The following is a 17,735-nucleotide window of genomic DNA, read 5'->3' on the forward strand; positions in this document are numbered from 1 at the left end:
CAATATTCATTTCTTAGTTAGGCATAATTTTTGTAATTTGATTTTATGTACGTATACATATTTATTTGTACGAAAAGGACAACATCAAGTTGATAATTATATAAAAATAATAGCTTCACATATCTCTTGATTTAATGGTGTAAAATGAGGTAGTAAAAATCAAATAAATAAAATTATATTCACAGCTAAACATGTTTCTTTTATTCTACAAATTTAAAGTTTCAGGTATCAATGAAATTTTTCGGAGACATAAATAAATAAAGAAATTCTCCGACACAAATAGCATGCGATTGACAATCACTGTTATTTAACATTGATAAATTTTGTGTTTTAACGGTTTCTCCAGTTGTAATCAGACATGGTTGGCATAGTGTCTAGGCCTGGATGAGCCTTTAAGGGCCCTGTGGTAACCTTTGAATTGGAATTTACCAAGTCTCAAAGCCCTAAAAACATAAATTATAGAAACAGTAGCAACTTAACCTTTATCCTCAGGTTGCTCAAATTTTGCAGAGACTATTAAACAGGATACTTACAGCTAAGTGGTGGATTTTTATATCTGCAAAAGAGTTTCAACATATTGCTTTGAACAGCTATCCTTTTGTCACAATCACTGTCAGTTGCATCTTCGAAAAATGAGATGTTCATTTCTCGTTAGCTATTTGCTAAATTGAATTATGAACACAATTTTCCGACTCGATTTCAACTATGTCAAAGGACCATCAAACTGATTGTTTTCGCATTGCATATACGGATTCTATTTCATCTATATTCTTTGGACACATAGCTGATAGATTTTCTACGTTACTGGACTTATCAATCAGGATATCATCTTCAATTCGAATTCCCATGCCACGAAATTCCGGCCTTGTCTCTTTGCAATCTTTGCTTATGTAAACGCCTGGAACAAAAAGGAAGTTTTATTTTTCAGTAAACCTTCGCAGAAAAGTAAATCGAAAAGAATCGAGCTTTACCTTAAAGAAGTAATCATAAGAGATAACATTAAAAATTCTTTTGATGGTTGGCGTTTGACGAAAATATTCAATATTCTAAAGGAAATTCCCTGATTAGTTATTGGGACCAATTGGGCCTTTGAGGGTTCTCTATGTCTCTTTTCTGTATGAGGTCTACACCGAACTACTAACTTGAGATTTACCTGGTTCTACTGTAAACACCATTCCCGGGGCAACAGGAATAGTGCGGGGGATTGCAGCACAGTCATGAACATCCATGCCTAGATAATGGCTCGAATGGTGAGGACAAAACTTGAACCCTATCTGAAACACATAGGCATAACGGTACTAAACTTGTAACAAGTCGAAAGAAATTTTGTGCTAGCGCAATACCCTTGATATACCTGTGCAAAAGCACACTTTGATTTTGACAGTTGATAGTTTCATACCAATACTGGGGTTCTCGGTTCGATTCCCAAGGCTGATAAAAAATAAGATCAAGGACATTTTTGATCTAGATAATAATATTATATTGAATGTTGAAATTGAATCTCTGTGTTAAGTTTGAGTGCCTTGGGTTGAAACCTAAAATCCTGAGATAAGTGAACTCTTTTTGATATTTTGTCGCAAGGAAGTTTTATTTTTGAGTAAACCTTCGCAGAAAAGTAAATCGAAAAGAATCGAGCTTTACCTTAGAAGTACACATAAGAGATAACATTAAAAATTCTTTTGATGGTTGGCGTTTGACGAAAATATTCAATATTCTAAAGGAAATTTCCTGATTAGTTATTGGGACCAATTGGGCCTTTGAGGGTTCTCTATGTCTCTTTTCTGAGTGAGGTCTACACCGAACTACTAACTTGAGATTTACCTGGTTCTACTGTAAACACCACTCCCGGGGCAACAGGAATAGTGCGGGGGATTGCAGCACAGTCATGGACATCCATGCCTAGATAATGGCTCGAATGGTGAGGACAAAACTTGAACCCTATCTGAAACACATAGGCATAACGGTACTAAACGTGTATAAGTGTATATCAATAATAGAAACTCCCATCTATGAGGGTGTGAGTTCAAATCCCAGCAAGGACAAGGAATTTTAGCCTTACTGTTTTTAACCTAAAGAGAAGTACATTTGTATATCAAATACAAACTCCCATCTATGAGGGTGTGAGTTCAAATCCCAGCAAGGACAAGGAATTTTAGCCTTACTGTTTTTAACCTAAAGAGAAGTACATATATATTAATCCTGGATAAAAAGACTCGCTTATTCAAAGCTGTATTTTTACGGCTACAAGTCCAAGGCTTTTTTGGTCTTGTACTCTCAATATAAACAAGAAAACGAGGCGTTTATGTAAATATCAGTCCTACCAGAAGGTTCTGTTGTCTTAGGGAGGCTCTATATTTATCGTATACTTAAATTATTGTTAAAAATGAAGTAAACTATTTTAATCAATCAAGTAACTATATACTTATGCCTTACATATGAACAGTCATTCATTGCAGCGTAGGTCTTCGTGACTATATGATTGTCAACCAGACTTGAACCAATTAGAGAACACATTGAAGAGAAGAGGTCATCCAGGGAAGGTAGATTCTCACATAGTTTATTGTATACTTAAATTATTGTTAAAAATGAAGTAAACTATTTTAATCAATCAAGTAACTATTATGCATATGCCTTACATATGAACAGTCATTCATTGCAGCGTAGGTCTTTGTGACTATATGATTGTCAACCAGACTTGAACCAATTAGAGAACACATTGAAGAGAAGAGGTCATCCAGGGAAGGTAGATTCTCACATACATAATAATATTAGGTATATTGAAATTGAATCTCTGTGTTAAGTTTGAGTGCCTTGGGTTGAAACCTAAAATCCTGAGATAAGTGAACTCTTTTTGATATTTTGTCGTTATACAGCGGGCGAACGGGTCATTTCTCGAGGTCCGGCCCGCGGACACTTTTATCGTCAAAAACTATCGAAGCTCTCTGCAATATTTTGAGCGACCTGTGGCCAAAGGTAACGTCATGAGAACAGCGAATTCCTTTTGATCTTTTTCACCAGCATAGCTCTAAATAGCATAACTTTGGTCCTGAATAACATCCGAAATGTACCTTCTGGAAACAGGGCTCAGGCCCATTTTCGATTTGCATAAATATTCCTCTAAGAAAAATACACAATATAAAGTAACAAAATAATAAGGAATAATTTTATAATTTATATTTATGTATTTTTTAGAAAAATCCTTTTTTTTTAGTTTTTCTTCTCTCTTTCTCGACGTTTGTTCTTTTCATGAAATGTACAATAGGTAATTAGGAGATATACAAAATTCTATTTTTACAAAACACAATCTTCCTAAAGTATATTTTAGAATCCGCCAACATCTTGATTACGCTCAAAGCTACTTTCGTGGTAGAATTTATTATAACAAGCGGGTTACCTACAAATCCTTTCTATGGATAGAGGGGGAAGAAGGTTTTATGAATTGATATACCTATACATTAGGTACCGAGTCGATTACTCTACTTCGCCATAAAAATGACATAATCTTGACTACAAGTCCGTTAATTATTCTGAATTGTCATCGTACCTCATTCATAATTTTCGTGATACTATAAAATTCAATGCTGAATCCGACTTCTCACATAATTTGAGCAGTTTCAGTTGAGTATCTAGAACTATCTCGTATAGGACTTTCTGGTGATCGGTGAATTGCCCACTGATGGGCCAAGTACGAGTAATGTCACTATCATAACCATTCAGTTCACAGCCTGGGGATCCATACAGAAAATTTGTTTAAGAGAGATCGTATTTTCTTTGTGGAGTTTAATTGAGTTAAGGGTACTACAAATAAATAATATTCCATTTTGAAAAAATAAATAAAATACCTAATAATAATAAAAACTAAAATACTACCAAGGTTTTGTTAGTTTTGTATACAAGCGCTACCACACGCTACCTAGTTTTAATTTTTCAAACTAAATTTTGGCTGCTGCAACCCTCCAAGATAAACTAAATTTTGTATTTATTTTTCTTTTAAAACACGAAAAAAGGGCAAATTGTTTTAAGAAAAGAAAGTAAAATAACGAAATTCTCATACCTGCATCCATAAGTAACAGATCCCCATGGCAACACTTCTGGTTATTATGAACATAGTGTATAACATTAGCATTATCACCACTGGCCACTACAGGGGGATAGGCCAGAATTTGGGCACCTCTCATTCTCACTTCGTAGTCAAACTTGGTGAACAATTCATGCTCTGTTCTGCCTGGCTTGGAAAATCCTGGAAATAGAATCAAAATGAATCTTTAGTACTTGGGAGTTTTTGGAGCACAAAGTGAGTTTAGAAAATAAATAAAATACCTAATAATAATAATAAAATACTACCAAGGTTTTGTTAGTTTTGTATACAAGCGCTACCATATGCTACCTAGTTTTAATTTTTCAAACTAAATTTTGGCTGCTGCAACCATACAAGGTGAACTAAATTTTGTATTTATTTTTCTTTTAAATCACGAAAAAAAGGGCAAATTGTTTTAAGAAAAGAAAGTAAAATAACGAAATTCTCATACCTGCATCCATAAGTAACAGATCCCCATGGCAACACTTCTGGTTATTATGAACATAATGTATAACATTAGCATTGTCACCACTGGCCACTACAGGGGGATAGGCCAGAATTTGAGCACCTCTCATTCTCACTTCATAGTCAAACTTGGTGAACAATTCATGTTCTGTTCTGCCTGGCTTGGAAAATCCTGGAAATAGAATCAAAATGAATCTTTAGTACTTGGGAGTTTTTGGAGCACAAAGTAAGTTTAAACTCTGTTTAAGTTTTAATTTCGGTTTAAGCAATCTGATTGGCTAAAATTTTAGATTTTTTTTTTTTTTTAATCAAATTAGATTGCTTAATCCGAGAGTTAAACTTAAACCGAGTTTAAACTTACTTTGTGGAATTGAACATTAGTGATCAAGTTAGCTGGACATAAAGCTTACCTATTGTCTCCTTGAATCCCTCACTGGCTATCCTGCATGTCTCTCTCATCATTTCTTGCTCACTATCTGATTTGTACAGGCGAAGTTGATGGAACAATTGCTTGGGTACATTCCAGGACTGGAAAATATGGACAACAATTTATTATTATGTATATTTTATTGCTGGTGCTCCCACGCCGACCCTATTTCAGTAGGAAAAGGCTAGGAAAAAGAAGATTGCTGGTGCTTGCAATCAATGTACGAGTAGTTACAGCTGTTTGATAACATTCTTGAGTGCAATAGCTTTCAATGTTATACCAACAGAACTTGAACTGTCTGATTGTTTGATAGCAAAAAGCAATTGTTTATTCATGAATACCAGTGTTAAGAGTGCATAACACTATGAAAAGTTGATATCATTACCTCTTGACACTCACACCAAAGCAATACTTGACTATTCTCTAAATTAAGTACATAATTATATATATAAAAAAAATAAATAAATCTTAAACTCACCATACCCCCAGATTGACTTAGGAAATGTTTTATCACAGCATTTGTAGTTTCATTATAGCTGGTGTTGTCATACCAGAGACAAAATGATGGGTGTTCAAATTTTATTTGCTGCAAGAAGTTGCCAAGATCTTCCACAGGATGTGCGTCATCCACAGCAAACAGTTTTGGTGCAACTTCAACTCCTGTGCAGAAATGAAAATTATATAAATCAAGTATTGGATGACACTGGATAGAAAGTAAAAAGAAAGCAGTTCCAATCTGTTGGCATGATGAGAATTTTTATTCTTGGTTGATAGTATAAAATACAAGGTTAAAAAAACCTGTACTACACCAATACACCATGTTATAATTATACTGCATTATAACAAGTGGCAAGCTATGATTAAAAGTATACTAGGTACCTACTGAATTGAGGAATAACAAAACCAAGAAAATTAGTGGTCATTAGCAATATCCTAGTTTTTTTTTAGCACTCCTGCAAAATTTTGAAATAGCAACATAGTCCTTTCTTCTAGGTACGTAGCCATTCAATTGAGCTTTACCTGTCCTTGGTCCATCCCACAGTTCAGCCTTTGCATCTTTTCTTTTCACAAACAGTTCAGATTTGAAATTTTCATCTGATGCCCCATGTATTACCACAGCTGAATCAGGCTCTAAACATCCAGTGAAATAGAAGAAATCTGTATTCTGACGGAATATGTAGGGAATTTTTTCAGTCATATAGGTTTTTTTGGCAGAGGGTATGACTACAATGTTGTACAAGCTGTTTGCATGACTTTTGGAGAAAATCAATTTCATAAGTAAATACCGACGTAATACAATTTACGTTAAACACCTGCCTCGGTGGCGTGGTGGTCAAGACGCTCGCTTGGTAAAGAGGGCGTGGGTTCAATCCCAGCCGAGGCATGGAATTTTATCATTCATTTGAGTATGTGGGCACATAATAATGGAGCTCCAAGGGTTAGGTGGTAGAGAACGCCTACGGCGTTAACCGCGCCTAGTGGTTATCTTCCACTCAAGAATCTATTATTGTTATTATTAAATGTTTATCTTCTGTTAAACTCGTCGGACCTGTCTTTAGAAAGTAGCTGTCTAGGGAGAAAGGCATGACTTCGATCCCGGTCGGGGAAGGAATTGTCGTGCGTTCGAGAATTTGGCCTATGATAATAGAACTCTAGAAGCTAGGTGGTTAAATGGGGTGCAATAGTCCTACGCACTGGACTTCGCAAAAAAGAGTCTGGTGTCTACTTATTTGTATAAAGATGGGTGCTAGGGGGCGTTTCCAGTTCCACTCACTCTGCATGGTCTATTTCCTTTTAAACAAAAGAATAATAATTGGAAGAATAATGCTTATTTATACTGCTCGTATAGGACTGAAAAGTCCCTTTACTCCAGCAGTAGGCTAGCACTATTATTGTGGTCAAATTCTGAAATTATATTCAGGACAAAATTCCATACCTCAGCTGGGATTGAACCCACGCTCTCCTGTTTACCAGGCGAGCGTCTTGACCATTAAACCACCGAGGCAGGTAACAAAAAGAACAGAGATCATGTTGCCGATCGGCAAATTCCGAGAGAGTGGAAACGCACCGTTAAGGGAAATAGTAGGGGGTGGACCCCCTTCAAATTCATTTACTTTGAAACCAGGAATCAGCTGAAAGAACAAAGTCCAATCTATTTCAAAATCATCCTCAGATCATGTTCAAACTTAATTATATGACATTTAAATCCAATCATAGAAATTTCTACATAAAAAGGTGTGGGAGATGTGTTGGTTATTTTGTTTGTCAGTCTTCTTCTTCTTCCTTGTTCTTCTTCTTCACCTTTTCCCATGTACAGACAAGGTTGGTGTTATTCCTCAGCTTCTCAATCAACCCTAATTAGGGTGATTGCTTTGGGCTGACATTTGGTTTTGGCTACAAATTTTACAAGTGGATGCCCTTCACACTCAATCTTTGCCATTTCTTTAGCAATGGGAAATTCAGGCTGGTATACTCCTCGTTTAAAGTCCCCCAGCCAGTATTTTGGTTGTCAGTAAATATTAAAAAAAAAAAAAAAAAAAATAAGAAGGAATGAAATGAAAAAATAAATATAGTTACCATTTGAGAAGCCATTTACAAACTAAGTAGTTTATATGAAATCATATACAATACAAGAAAATAGATTATCAAAGAAAACGGATAACGCAAATTAAATGCGCTGAATCAAAATTAAGGAAAAGAACAGTGGATTATGGGTAATTTCAAAGATAGGATAATGTTAAGTGTATCAGACAGTGAAGATGTTCTGTGAAGGAAAATAATGTGAGAAGAAAGACCTAAAAATCGGATTCCTACACAGAGGTTGTTACAACAATGCAAGCTCTTTCAAACAGAAGGAAAGTCACGACAACTGGGAAGATGGAGTAGGTTGTCCACAAAGAGGAAATACTTGGTCTTCTTCATTATTCATTGGTTGTGTACCATAGTGTTTACCAGTTATATGCCTCAGTCTGCCCTTTCTTATAACTGAAAGCAATGAGGTAGTGATACATAAAGATTAGTAATACACTCAATATGTAACTATATTCAAATTTTGTGTTTTAATGGTTTCTCCAGTTGTAATCAGACAAGTTGGCATAGTGTCTAGGCCTGGATGAGCCTTTAAGGGCCCTGTGGTAATCTTTGAATTGGAATTTACCAAGTCTCAAAGCCCTAAAAACACAAATTATAGAAACAGTAGCAACTTAACCTTTAGCCTCAGGTTGCTCAAATTTTGCAGAGACGATTAAACAGGATACTTACAGCTAAGTGGTGGATTTTTATATCTGCAAAAGAGTTTCAACATATTGCTTTGAACAGCTATCCTTTTGTCATAATTTTCTGATTTGATGTTTTCAGGACCAACTTTTCCCAAATCTGCTACTGTGCTACACACTCTTCTACACTAAACAGACAAGGAATCAACACTGGGACCTGGGACAGTTAGAAACAACTCAAAAGTGAAAAACTTCCTTCGATAAACCAAAGGCCAAAGCACTGAACTCTACCTGTCTACCATAAAGGCCAAAGACACTACTACTCTTTTGTCTCTTTTGCCTCAATATTTTGAATTTTACCGCCGTTCGTTATCACATTATCACACTTTTTTGCTAATACATTTACAAAATTTCAATTTAGATCAATAAAGTTTGAGAACTTTTATACTTAGTTCATTGAAAAAGAAAACATTGTTCTTTTTCATCAAAAGTCAAGGAATATCCCCGTATACATATAATATTCTTACTCGTCTTCTCTTGTTTAAAGTTTAAACATTCAAATCACAATTACTTTTCTTCTCTTCAAAGTCCTTCCTTTTCCTTGCATTTTTCTCTTTCTTTTACTTCAAACATTCACCCTCAAATCAGTACCTAAATTTTGGTCTTGCTTTAAAGCTATAGAATCATTTGCTCTTTTGCTGGTTCTCTTCTCTCTGCTTCTCAATAAAAATATCTCTCTTCTTTCAATTGTTATTCGATTGAATCTATTCACATACCTAAAGTTTGAAGGAAAGAAGAGACATAAGAATAAAAAGAACATAAAATTACAAAATACACATACATACTTTTATCTTAAATCTACATTTCATGAACAGGAATATTATCAAGGTTTACATTCCAAGAGTATTACAAAATGGTTCCGTTCTGTACATCATATTTATACACTGGACATAAGAATAAAAAGAACATAAAATTACAAAATACACATTCATACTTTTATCTTAAACCTACATTTCATGAACAGGAATATTATCAAGGTTTACATTCCAAGAGTATTACAAAATGGTTCCGTTCTGTACATCATATTTATACACTGAAAAATTACATTCTATATACAACTGTTGCATTACAAAATTTACATCTACTATGAACACTTCAGATATACACTTAACAAATAATTATTAATATTATTATTCTTTTATAAAAAAGTAGAAACGTTACCTACAAATCCTTTCTATGGATAGAGGGGGAAGAAGGTTTTATGAATTGATATACCTATACATATAGGTACCGAGTCGATTACTCTTCTTCGCCATAAAAATGACATAATCTTATTCTACCTGTCAAAGTAATTTCAAACGTAATCAAAATTAATTGTAAACACTGTCAATACAAAACGGACGAAAGGAATCTAAAATATCTCACATGAATAAATATTTATAAATAAAACATTTAGATTTAGAACATATGTTTAGTTCCCACGGTCAGGGGGACAAAAAAATTACAAGTATAAAATAAGAATAATGTTAATAATGCTAAGAGTTTAACTTTTGGGTTTACAAAATGACAAAATAACTCGAAACTCATCGAAAATTCTTTTCATTTTCTTCAACAGGAAGTTTACTATTCTGTTGGTAAAATACCACATGCTCAAGAAATATACAAGTCGTCAACAATAGGAAATTTCTGTGTTGTTTTATGTACAAAATGGTTCTAATTTTTTCCCCCTAATAACTCTGTCATGTTTCCTAGAGTGGAAGAGAATATTGATAATGATAAGAGTACAAAGATACATTTAATATGCGCAGACTATAGCACCAATGATTTTATCTATTATCGAAATATTTCAGTTTTGTTTTACATAAAATTTTATTGGTAAAAAGAATACATAGTTTTTTTTTTCTTTTTTGCTAATACATTTAAAAAATTTCAATTTAGATCAATAAAGTTTGAGAACTTTTCTACTTAGTTTATTGAAAAAGAAAACATTGTTCTTTTTCATCAAAAGTCAAGGAATATCCCCGTATACATATAATATTCTTACTCGTCTTCTCTTGTTTAAAGTTTAAACATTCAAATCACAATTACTTTTCTTCTCTTCAAAGTCCTTCCTTTTCCTTGCATTTTTCTCTTTCTTTTACTTCAAACATTCACCCTCAAATCAGTACCTAAATTTTGGTCTTGCTTTAAAGCTATAGAATCATTTGCTCTTTTGCTGGTTCTCTTCTCTCTGCTTCTCAATAAAAATATCTCTCTTCTTTCAATTGTTATTCGATTGAATCTATTCACATACCTAAAGTTTGAAGGAAAGAAGAGACATAAGAATAAAAAGAACATAAAATTACAAAATACACATACATACTTTTATCTTAAATCTACATTTCATGAACAGGAATATTATCAAGGTTTACATTCCAAGAGTATTACAAAATGGTTCCGTTCTGTACATCATATTTATACACTGAAAAATTACATTCTATATACAACTGTTGCATTACAAAATTTACATCTACTATGAACACTTCAGATATACACTTAACAAATAATTATTAATATTATTATTCTTTTATAAAAAAGTAGAAAGAGTAAATAATAAATAATTAAGGAGAAATTAAAGATAACATTAACAATAAATAGATAATAAATTAAAACGTTAATAAAAAATCTTGACAGACAACAAGAATTTTATAGTTTCTATTTCTAAAAAAATTAAAGAAAGTCAGGCTTCTCTAGAGAAACGTTGGTGAGAAGAAAAAAGTATTTACAAGGTTTTGTGCTTAATTAATCTCAAATCTGTTTTATCGCTCACTCAATCCATTTTATAATTTGAAGATTTCAATATTACAATTTATAATTGAAACAAAATATGTATATAAAATTTATAGCATCCCATGTAAAGGGGTAGAAAAAAACGTTTACCTAGTACATAAACGGTCCAATTTGTTATTCATGAGTGAATAATGACCAGTGGTGGCATTATAAGTACAATAAATATTGTTTAGGATAAAGGTAATTTAATCTAAAACTATGAGGGGCGCTGATTTGTGATAAGCAATGACATGACATAGCACAAATAATAAATTTTATGATATCAAATTAAAATTGTAAAATCGAAATTAAAGGGTGAAAAAGAACAGATCCTTATTTTACAGTTAAAATGGAATCACCTAAAAACTAATATTAAACATGGGTACAAATCAAGATGTATCATATACATTAACGTTTGCACTTGGTTGTTACAATGTCTATTGCTTTCAAAACAAAATAGAAATACATTTTACCGAGAAGGAATAGTAACAAATAAATAATAATTCTAAAGAACTAATGAAGAAAAATCAAGTCTCAAAATGTTTTGTAAGTAAGAAAGGAAAACAATGCATGTGTCCTCTTTCATCAATGTTTTTTAAAAAAAAAAAAAAAAAAAAAAAAAGCAGTGGAGAAATGTCTGAAATATTTGAAGTGAGCAATATGTCAACTGCAATGTTAATACCTATGCCTATAGGTACAAACAAAAACTAAAACCTAAGAAATTATAGATAGACGTTTTACAATGGTACATCAAGTTAGGGGCAAGTACAGATTAGTATTTAAAAGGATATTAGTGAAAACAACACTAATAATATGTTACATGGGACCAAAGAATACACAATGAAAAAATCTTACTACAGATTCAAAAACAAATCTGCTATGAAGTTCTACTAAGCACAATAATGAGATTTTTTTTTCTATTTCTAAGATTTTTTTAACTTTTTCAAGACCATGCTTAAACATCTGTATACCTTTAACAAGGTAAAATAATAATTTCTAATTAACTTGCGCAAATCATGTTGGAATTGCACAACAACGTTTTCATTTTGTGCATTCTCCCAAACCAACTTCAACCCATCAACCCAGTTCAATGAAAAAGAAAAAAAAATATAGGTACCATTTGAGAAGCCATTTACAAACTAAGTAGTTTATATGAAATCATATACAGTACAAGAAAATAGATTATCAAAGAAAACGGATAACGCAAATTAAATGCGCTGAATCAAAATTAAGGAAAAGAACAGTGGATTATGGGCAATTTCAAAGATAGGATAATGTTAAGTGTATCAGACAGAGAAGATGTTCTGTGAAGGAAAATAATATGAGAAGAAAGACCTAAAAATCGGATTCCTACACAGAGGTTGTTACAACAATGCAAGCTCTTTCAATCAGAAGGAAAGTCACGACAACTATTCCATCGACATTGTTTAGTTCAGATTAGCTCCTCTCTACTTCTTGGTACAAGCGATTTTCTGACACAAGCTGATGAGAGTAAAATCATAGAATAAGAGGGGATACTTAAGATAAATTTTACTAAGGATAACTAAGGACGGGGGAGGATATTTAAAGAAACTACTAAGTCTAATATGAGAGAGTTAAATGTAGAAAAAAAAGTTGTGAAATAAGGACGTAGGGAAATACTAAAACTAGAGCTGTCAGTTTTCTCTACATCCCGTCTCATAACGATTCTTCGAAAGCGGCCATTAAGTCACTTTGCATGTTCATGTCAATTTGAGACGCCATCTGAAAGGGGGGAAGCAGAAGAAATTATTACTTGAGAGTTAGCTATCTCCATGCTCGAACTATGCCTCTTGAAGAAGATCTCTATTATTGGATTACCCTAACAGTACACTAGTACATACAGGGTATGTATGTATATTCAGAAAGTGAAATGGTAATGTGAATTATGATAAATAAACTTTTTCTTATTATTATTTTCCCCGATTCAGAGTGTTAAGTGCTATATTAAAGTGTCGAGCTTCCTGATATATTTGCGTTCCGGAAACCCAGTCACTTGATTGGACTCCCGACAGCCTAGTTTTTTTTTCTTCTCAGGCCAGCCACTCACTATCAGGTAGACCTGGTCAGGTGTCAGGTCTACCTGATATGAGTCAGTTCTACCTGATAGTGCGTATGCTCATCACGTATCAGGTAAACCTGAGATTCGGACCTTTTCACCCGTACCTGTCAGGTCTACCTGATACTGAATGGCTGGCCTAAAAGGACTTTTCAGTCCTATCTCATAAGGATAGCTAAGGTTATTTCACTTACCGCTTCACGTCGCCGTCTATCTTGCTCGCGCAATCGCTGACGCTCTCGTTCTGCCATACTAGCGTTCATATCCTTCGGACTTGCCACCTCCTCACTCAGCTGCGGAGAGGGAGATGGGATAGGCTGCGAGGGAACCACAGGGGGGTGCGGTGCGGTCTGTAAAGCGGCCTGCTGCTCGAGGGCAGATTTCCTGTGGGAACGAAAAGTATAGCTGACCAATTATTTATGGATTCTTCGACTATTGTATGTGGTGTACTAGTGTCAGTAATTACTCATTACTAGGAACTAGATCCTGGTCCCATGGTTATGAGTGTAGAAGCTAAAGGGGGGGGGGACTATTAGTTGAGTAAAAGATCTCTCCAGGTCAGTGTTGAATTGAACGAGCATTTCTAGTTGGAAAGTTAATCTAAGGCCGGTCACTCACTATCAGGTAGACCTGATCACGTATACCTGACATCTGATGAACACACACACTATCAGGTAGACCTGACAGGTACGGTTGAAAAGGTCCGAATGTCAGGCCTACCTGATACCTGATGAACCCACACACTAACATGTAGAACTGACTCTATCAGGTAGAACTGACACCTGATCACTGATCAGGACTACCTGATAGTGAGTGGCTGGCCTAATAGTACGTTTTTTTTTCACCAAGGAAGCAATTAACTTCAGACATTAACTTCCCAAACAAAAGTAGCTGCGTAGCTCTTTCTAGAAATTTTTGAAATCCCGACACCTGATCACTGATCAGGACTACCTGATAGTGAGTGGCTGGCCTAATAGTACGGGTTTTTTTTCACCAAGGAAGCAATTAACTTCAGACATTAACTTCCCAAACAAAAGTAGCTGCGTAGCTCTTTCTAGAAATTTTTGAAATAGGTATACAGACAGAAGCTGTTTTACTATCCTGAAATTTGCATGAGGTTTTCTTGTTCTTGAAACAGAGAAAAAAAGGGAAGACAGAGAAAGAAGAGCGAAGAGAGAGAAGAGGAGAAACGGAGAAGAACGGAGAGAGAAAGAGAGGATAATTCGATTGGGAGGAGAGACCACAATCTGTTTTCCGATGGGAAGGTTTCTCTCTGAAGCAAAAACAGTGTCGTGGTTTACCCTCGAACAAAAATCTCAAAACTCTCTGAAAATATCGTGGGAATTCAGGTCAGGCCTCTCACCAAATAATTATTGAAAAACTTCGCGTTAGGAATGTATCACAATGTGTTACCCTCACACATTTCAATGTAATAATTGCATTTCTACGAACGTCTCATTCTAAAATGGTCATAATGTTATAACCGTTCACAATGTTTCATTGAAATGGAGAAGACAAAATGCATTAGAATACACCCAAGTGCAAAGTTGATTTCAGTAACAGATTCCTGTTATTCAATAGAGCCTAGGGCTAACACCCGTGATCCGTGAAGGCTAAGACCCGTGAATGTGGCCTGCCTACCAACGATATTTCCAGTGAGTAAGCACCAAAACTGGGACAAAACCAAGGGGCCACGCACCTCACTTTCTCGAGAGCTTCCTCTTCTTCTTTCTCTCGTCGTTTTTCGTTTTCCAGTCTCTTTCGTTCCCTCTCTTGGGCTTCTTTCGCCACTCGCCTCATTTCCTGCTGCTCAATGAGCGCTCGCTGTTTCTTGGCATTTTCCTTGGCTTGTTTCTTGAACGCTTGGAAGGAATCTGCCATGGAGGATTTCAGAGCTGCCGTATTATTGGTGGAGGGAGATGAAGCCAGTGAAGACCAAGAAGAGGCGTTCTTCAGGTTCTGCTCCAAACTCTGTGGAACAAAATAGTCAACAACACACATTAGACGATTTTTCTTAAGCCTGAACCAACATCAATGTCTTGGTTCTGAATCTGGTTTCAAAGAAACTTGAAAATAAATCGAAAAATGAGACTGAAAAGGTCTTTTACTCCCGCAGATTAAACAAAATAATAAATAATTTGGTGAAAATCACCAAGATGAAATCCATCAAATAACAAGTAATGACAAAGTTTCATCAAATAACAGAACGACTTAGAACATACAAGCATATAAATCAGAGAAGGAAATTTTTTATAAATTAAATTCTCAACAAAAATCTTGCTTTAATTAGCCGAACAACTAGAGAGTAATTGGTTCGTACCCATTACTCTCTGCTTCTTAGAAGGTTCTGTTGTCTTAGGGAGGATCTATAATATTATTGTATACTAACTTAAATAATTGTTAAAAAGAAGTAAACTATTTCAATACCTTCTGCATGTGTTTGTTGTTGTTATTGTACGCATTCTGAGCGGCAGAGCTGGGGGGCATCCCGTGGTTGAAAGGTTCAAAATTCCAGTTTGTAAATACTTACCGGGACCGAGCTGAGAGGAGCACCCTTACTGGTGGTGTTATTGTTGTTGTTCAACTTCTTTGGCTTTTGCTTCCCAGAAGGTTCTGTTGTCTTAGGGAGGATCTATAATATTATTGTATACAACCTTAAATAATTGTTAAAAAAAGTAAACTATTTCAATACCTTCTGCATGTGTTTGTTGTTGTTATTGTACGCATTCTGAGCGGCAGAGCTGGGGGGCATCCCGTGGTTATTGTGAGGTACATTGCTGCTAGAAGTGAGGGGGTTATTTACAGAGACAGGGGGCAGGGCTGATGGGTCCAGATGATGGATATTGTTCACCAGACCTGGGAATCGGAGGACAACAACAGAAAAGAAATGAATACACCCTGGCTGCCAAAGCATATTCCATTGTGATTACCCAGAGAAACCCATGTATTAAAACATCTCCCTTAACATGAAAGACGGACTTTTTAATTATTGGAATTTTTTCATAAAAAAAGCAAAGTTTAACTCAGAGGCCCTCCTTCAGATTTTTTTTTTTTTTTTTTTTTTTTTTTAATAAATAACCTTATTCTTTGGCTTCTTGGTGCTCTCTTTCTTGACTTTGCTTTTCCCTGCAACAAACAAGTTTGATTATTATTATGATTATTATTATATGTAGTGGAAAATTAGTGGTTCTCAATCCTGTAATGTTTAGACTGCGGGAGTAAAGGGACTTTTTAGTCTCATACCAGCAGTATAAGCAGGGTATATTCTATTCTATCCTTCACTGGATTTATTCTATTGTCTAATCCATCCTACTCAGGATACATTCTAAAAATCTCACCTTCTGCGGCTGAGTCGGAGTCAGAGTCTGAGCTACTACTGGATAGCGTGGATGAAGAAGAGTCACTCTCCGAGGAGCTGGAACTTGAGTTGGACAGACGAGATCCGGCGAGATCCTTACTTCCTCCACCATCTGGAAACAAAGCAGATCCAAATAAACTTCGATCCTACCGGGGATCGAACCCAGGACATCCGGCGTGTAAGCCTAGTGTGATACCCAAACACACTAGGTCACGGAGGCTGCTCCTCAAAAAACTATATGGAATGAATGTACGAGTATTTCTGCATTACGGTGTATACTGTATAGTTTTATCATTTCATTCAAATGAATATTAATTCATAACAAATAATGACTTATATGTTTACCTTTGCGAGGTTTCTTAGCAGCAGCACTGGGAGCTGGTTTCTTCACACCTGCTGGTTGACTGGGTGCCTTCACAGGTTTTTTGTCTGGAGAAAATAAATATGGAATTGTAAGTCACTGTAGATTTGCTAAGGTCTTTTGAAACAACAAGGTTTTAGAAGAGAATAAATATACCCTGCTCATACTGCCAGAATGAGACTGAAAAGTCCCTTTACTCCCGCAGTCTAAACAAGGTCTTATGCACTTGATGCAATTTTGCTCTCATTTCGGCGACAAGCTACCCAGCAACTCATATTAACCTCACCCAACCTGAGATTGTTGAAAATATTGTTAATTTTAGAGTTGAACCTCAGATCGGTTCTGGATTAAGCTCAATCCCCTATCATTTCGATTTTGTAAGCCACGTTTATTCCTTATTGTTAATTTATTTCAGTGAAATTTAATATGAAGACCATTGTAATACTAATCCTATAAAAAATAAAGTCTAAATTACAAGTACAAATTACTTACTGTTGGGTTTGCGAGGTTTCTTTCTGAGACAAGTGGCCACGTATTTCTCCAATTCTCTCTTTGTAAGCCACGTTTATTCCTTATTGTTAATTAATTTCAGTGAAATTTAATATGAAGACCATTGTAATACTAATCCTATAAAAAATGAAGTCTAAATTACAAGTACAAATTACTTACTGTTGGGTTTGCGAGGTTTCTTTCTGAGACAAGTGGCCACGTATTTCTCCAATTCTCTCAGAGTCGAAGGTTTCAGGGTTTCGAAGTCGATTTCGATTTCATCCGGGTTCGAGTCCCGCAATGAGGGCTCCCTAGACTGAATGATGTGCACCACACGACCCAGCTTCTTGCCTGAAAAATTCCAAACGAGAGAATTGTTAAATGAGATTCATTTCCCCCCTTATAATCGCCATCTAGCAGGGAGGGCACCTATTGTTTGGGCCATGATTTTGCATCA

The 17,735-nt window shown here is 35.2% G+C and overlaps 2 protein-coding genes across 2 annotated transcripts in view; both read right to left on the reverse strand.

Moving 5' to 3' along the window:
* Positions 1–7,107, reverse strand: LOC103514082 (xaa-Pro aminopeptidase 3-like). Its single transcript, XM_026827126.1, has 12 exons — positions 7,072–7,107; positions 5,991–6,266; positions 5,449–5,630; positions 4,954–5,071; positions 4,530–4,715; positions 3,568–3,725; positions 2,962–3,025; positions 2,434–2,567; positions 1,811–1,942; positions 1,154–1,274; positions 604–898; positions 1–293 (listed from the first exon to the last, which is right to left on the reverse strand). Exons 2-11 carry the CDS (start codon positions 6,244–6,246, stop codon positions 720–722), a joined length of 1,530 nt encoding a protein of 509 aa, XP_026682927.1. The 5' UTR covers positions 6,247–6,266; positions 7,072–7,107; the 3' UTR covers positions 1–293; positions 604–719.
* The window catches only part of LOC103514083 (bromodomain-containing protein 2-like), a 27,978-nt gene continuing 13,402 nt past the window's right edge, over positions 3,160–17,735 (reverse strand). Inside the window, exons 16-24 of the mRNA XM_026827127.1 lie at positions 17,459–17,629; positions 16,774–16,857; positions 16,409–16,540; positions 16,150–16,196; positions 15,763–15,972; positions 14,770–15,041; positions 13,265–13,454; positions 9,407–12,736; positions 3,160–3,394 (exon numbers count right to left, since the gene is read on the reverse strand). Coding sequence (XP_026682928.1) covers positions 12,671–12,736; positions 13,265–13,454; positions 14,770–15,041; positions 15,763–15,972; positions 16,150–16,196; positions 16,409–16,540; positions 16,774–16,857; positions 17,459–17,629 — 1,172 coding nt within the window. The 3' untranslated portion in view covers positions 3,160–3,394; positions 9,407–12,670. The remainder of the gene's footprint in view (positions 3,395–9,406; positions 12,737–13,264; positions 13,455–14,769; positions 15,042–15,762; positions 15,973–16,149; positions 16,197–16,408; positions 16,541–16,773; positions 16,858–17,458; positions 17,630–17,735) is intronic.

The sequence above is a fragment of the Diaphorina citri genome, unplaced genomic scaffold (genome assembly GCF_000475195.1).
Source record: "Diaphorina citri unplaced genomic scaffold, Diaci psyllid genome assembly version 1.1 scaffold1079, whole genome shotgun sequence".
Classification (NCBI taxonomy): domain Eukaryota; kingdom Metazoa; phylum Arthropoda; class Insecta; order Hemiptera; family Psyllidae; genus Diaphorina; species Diaphorina citri.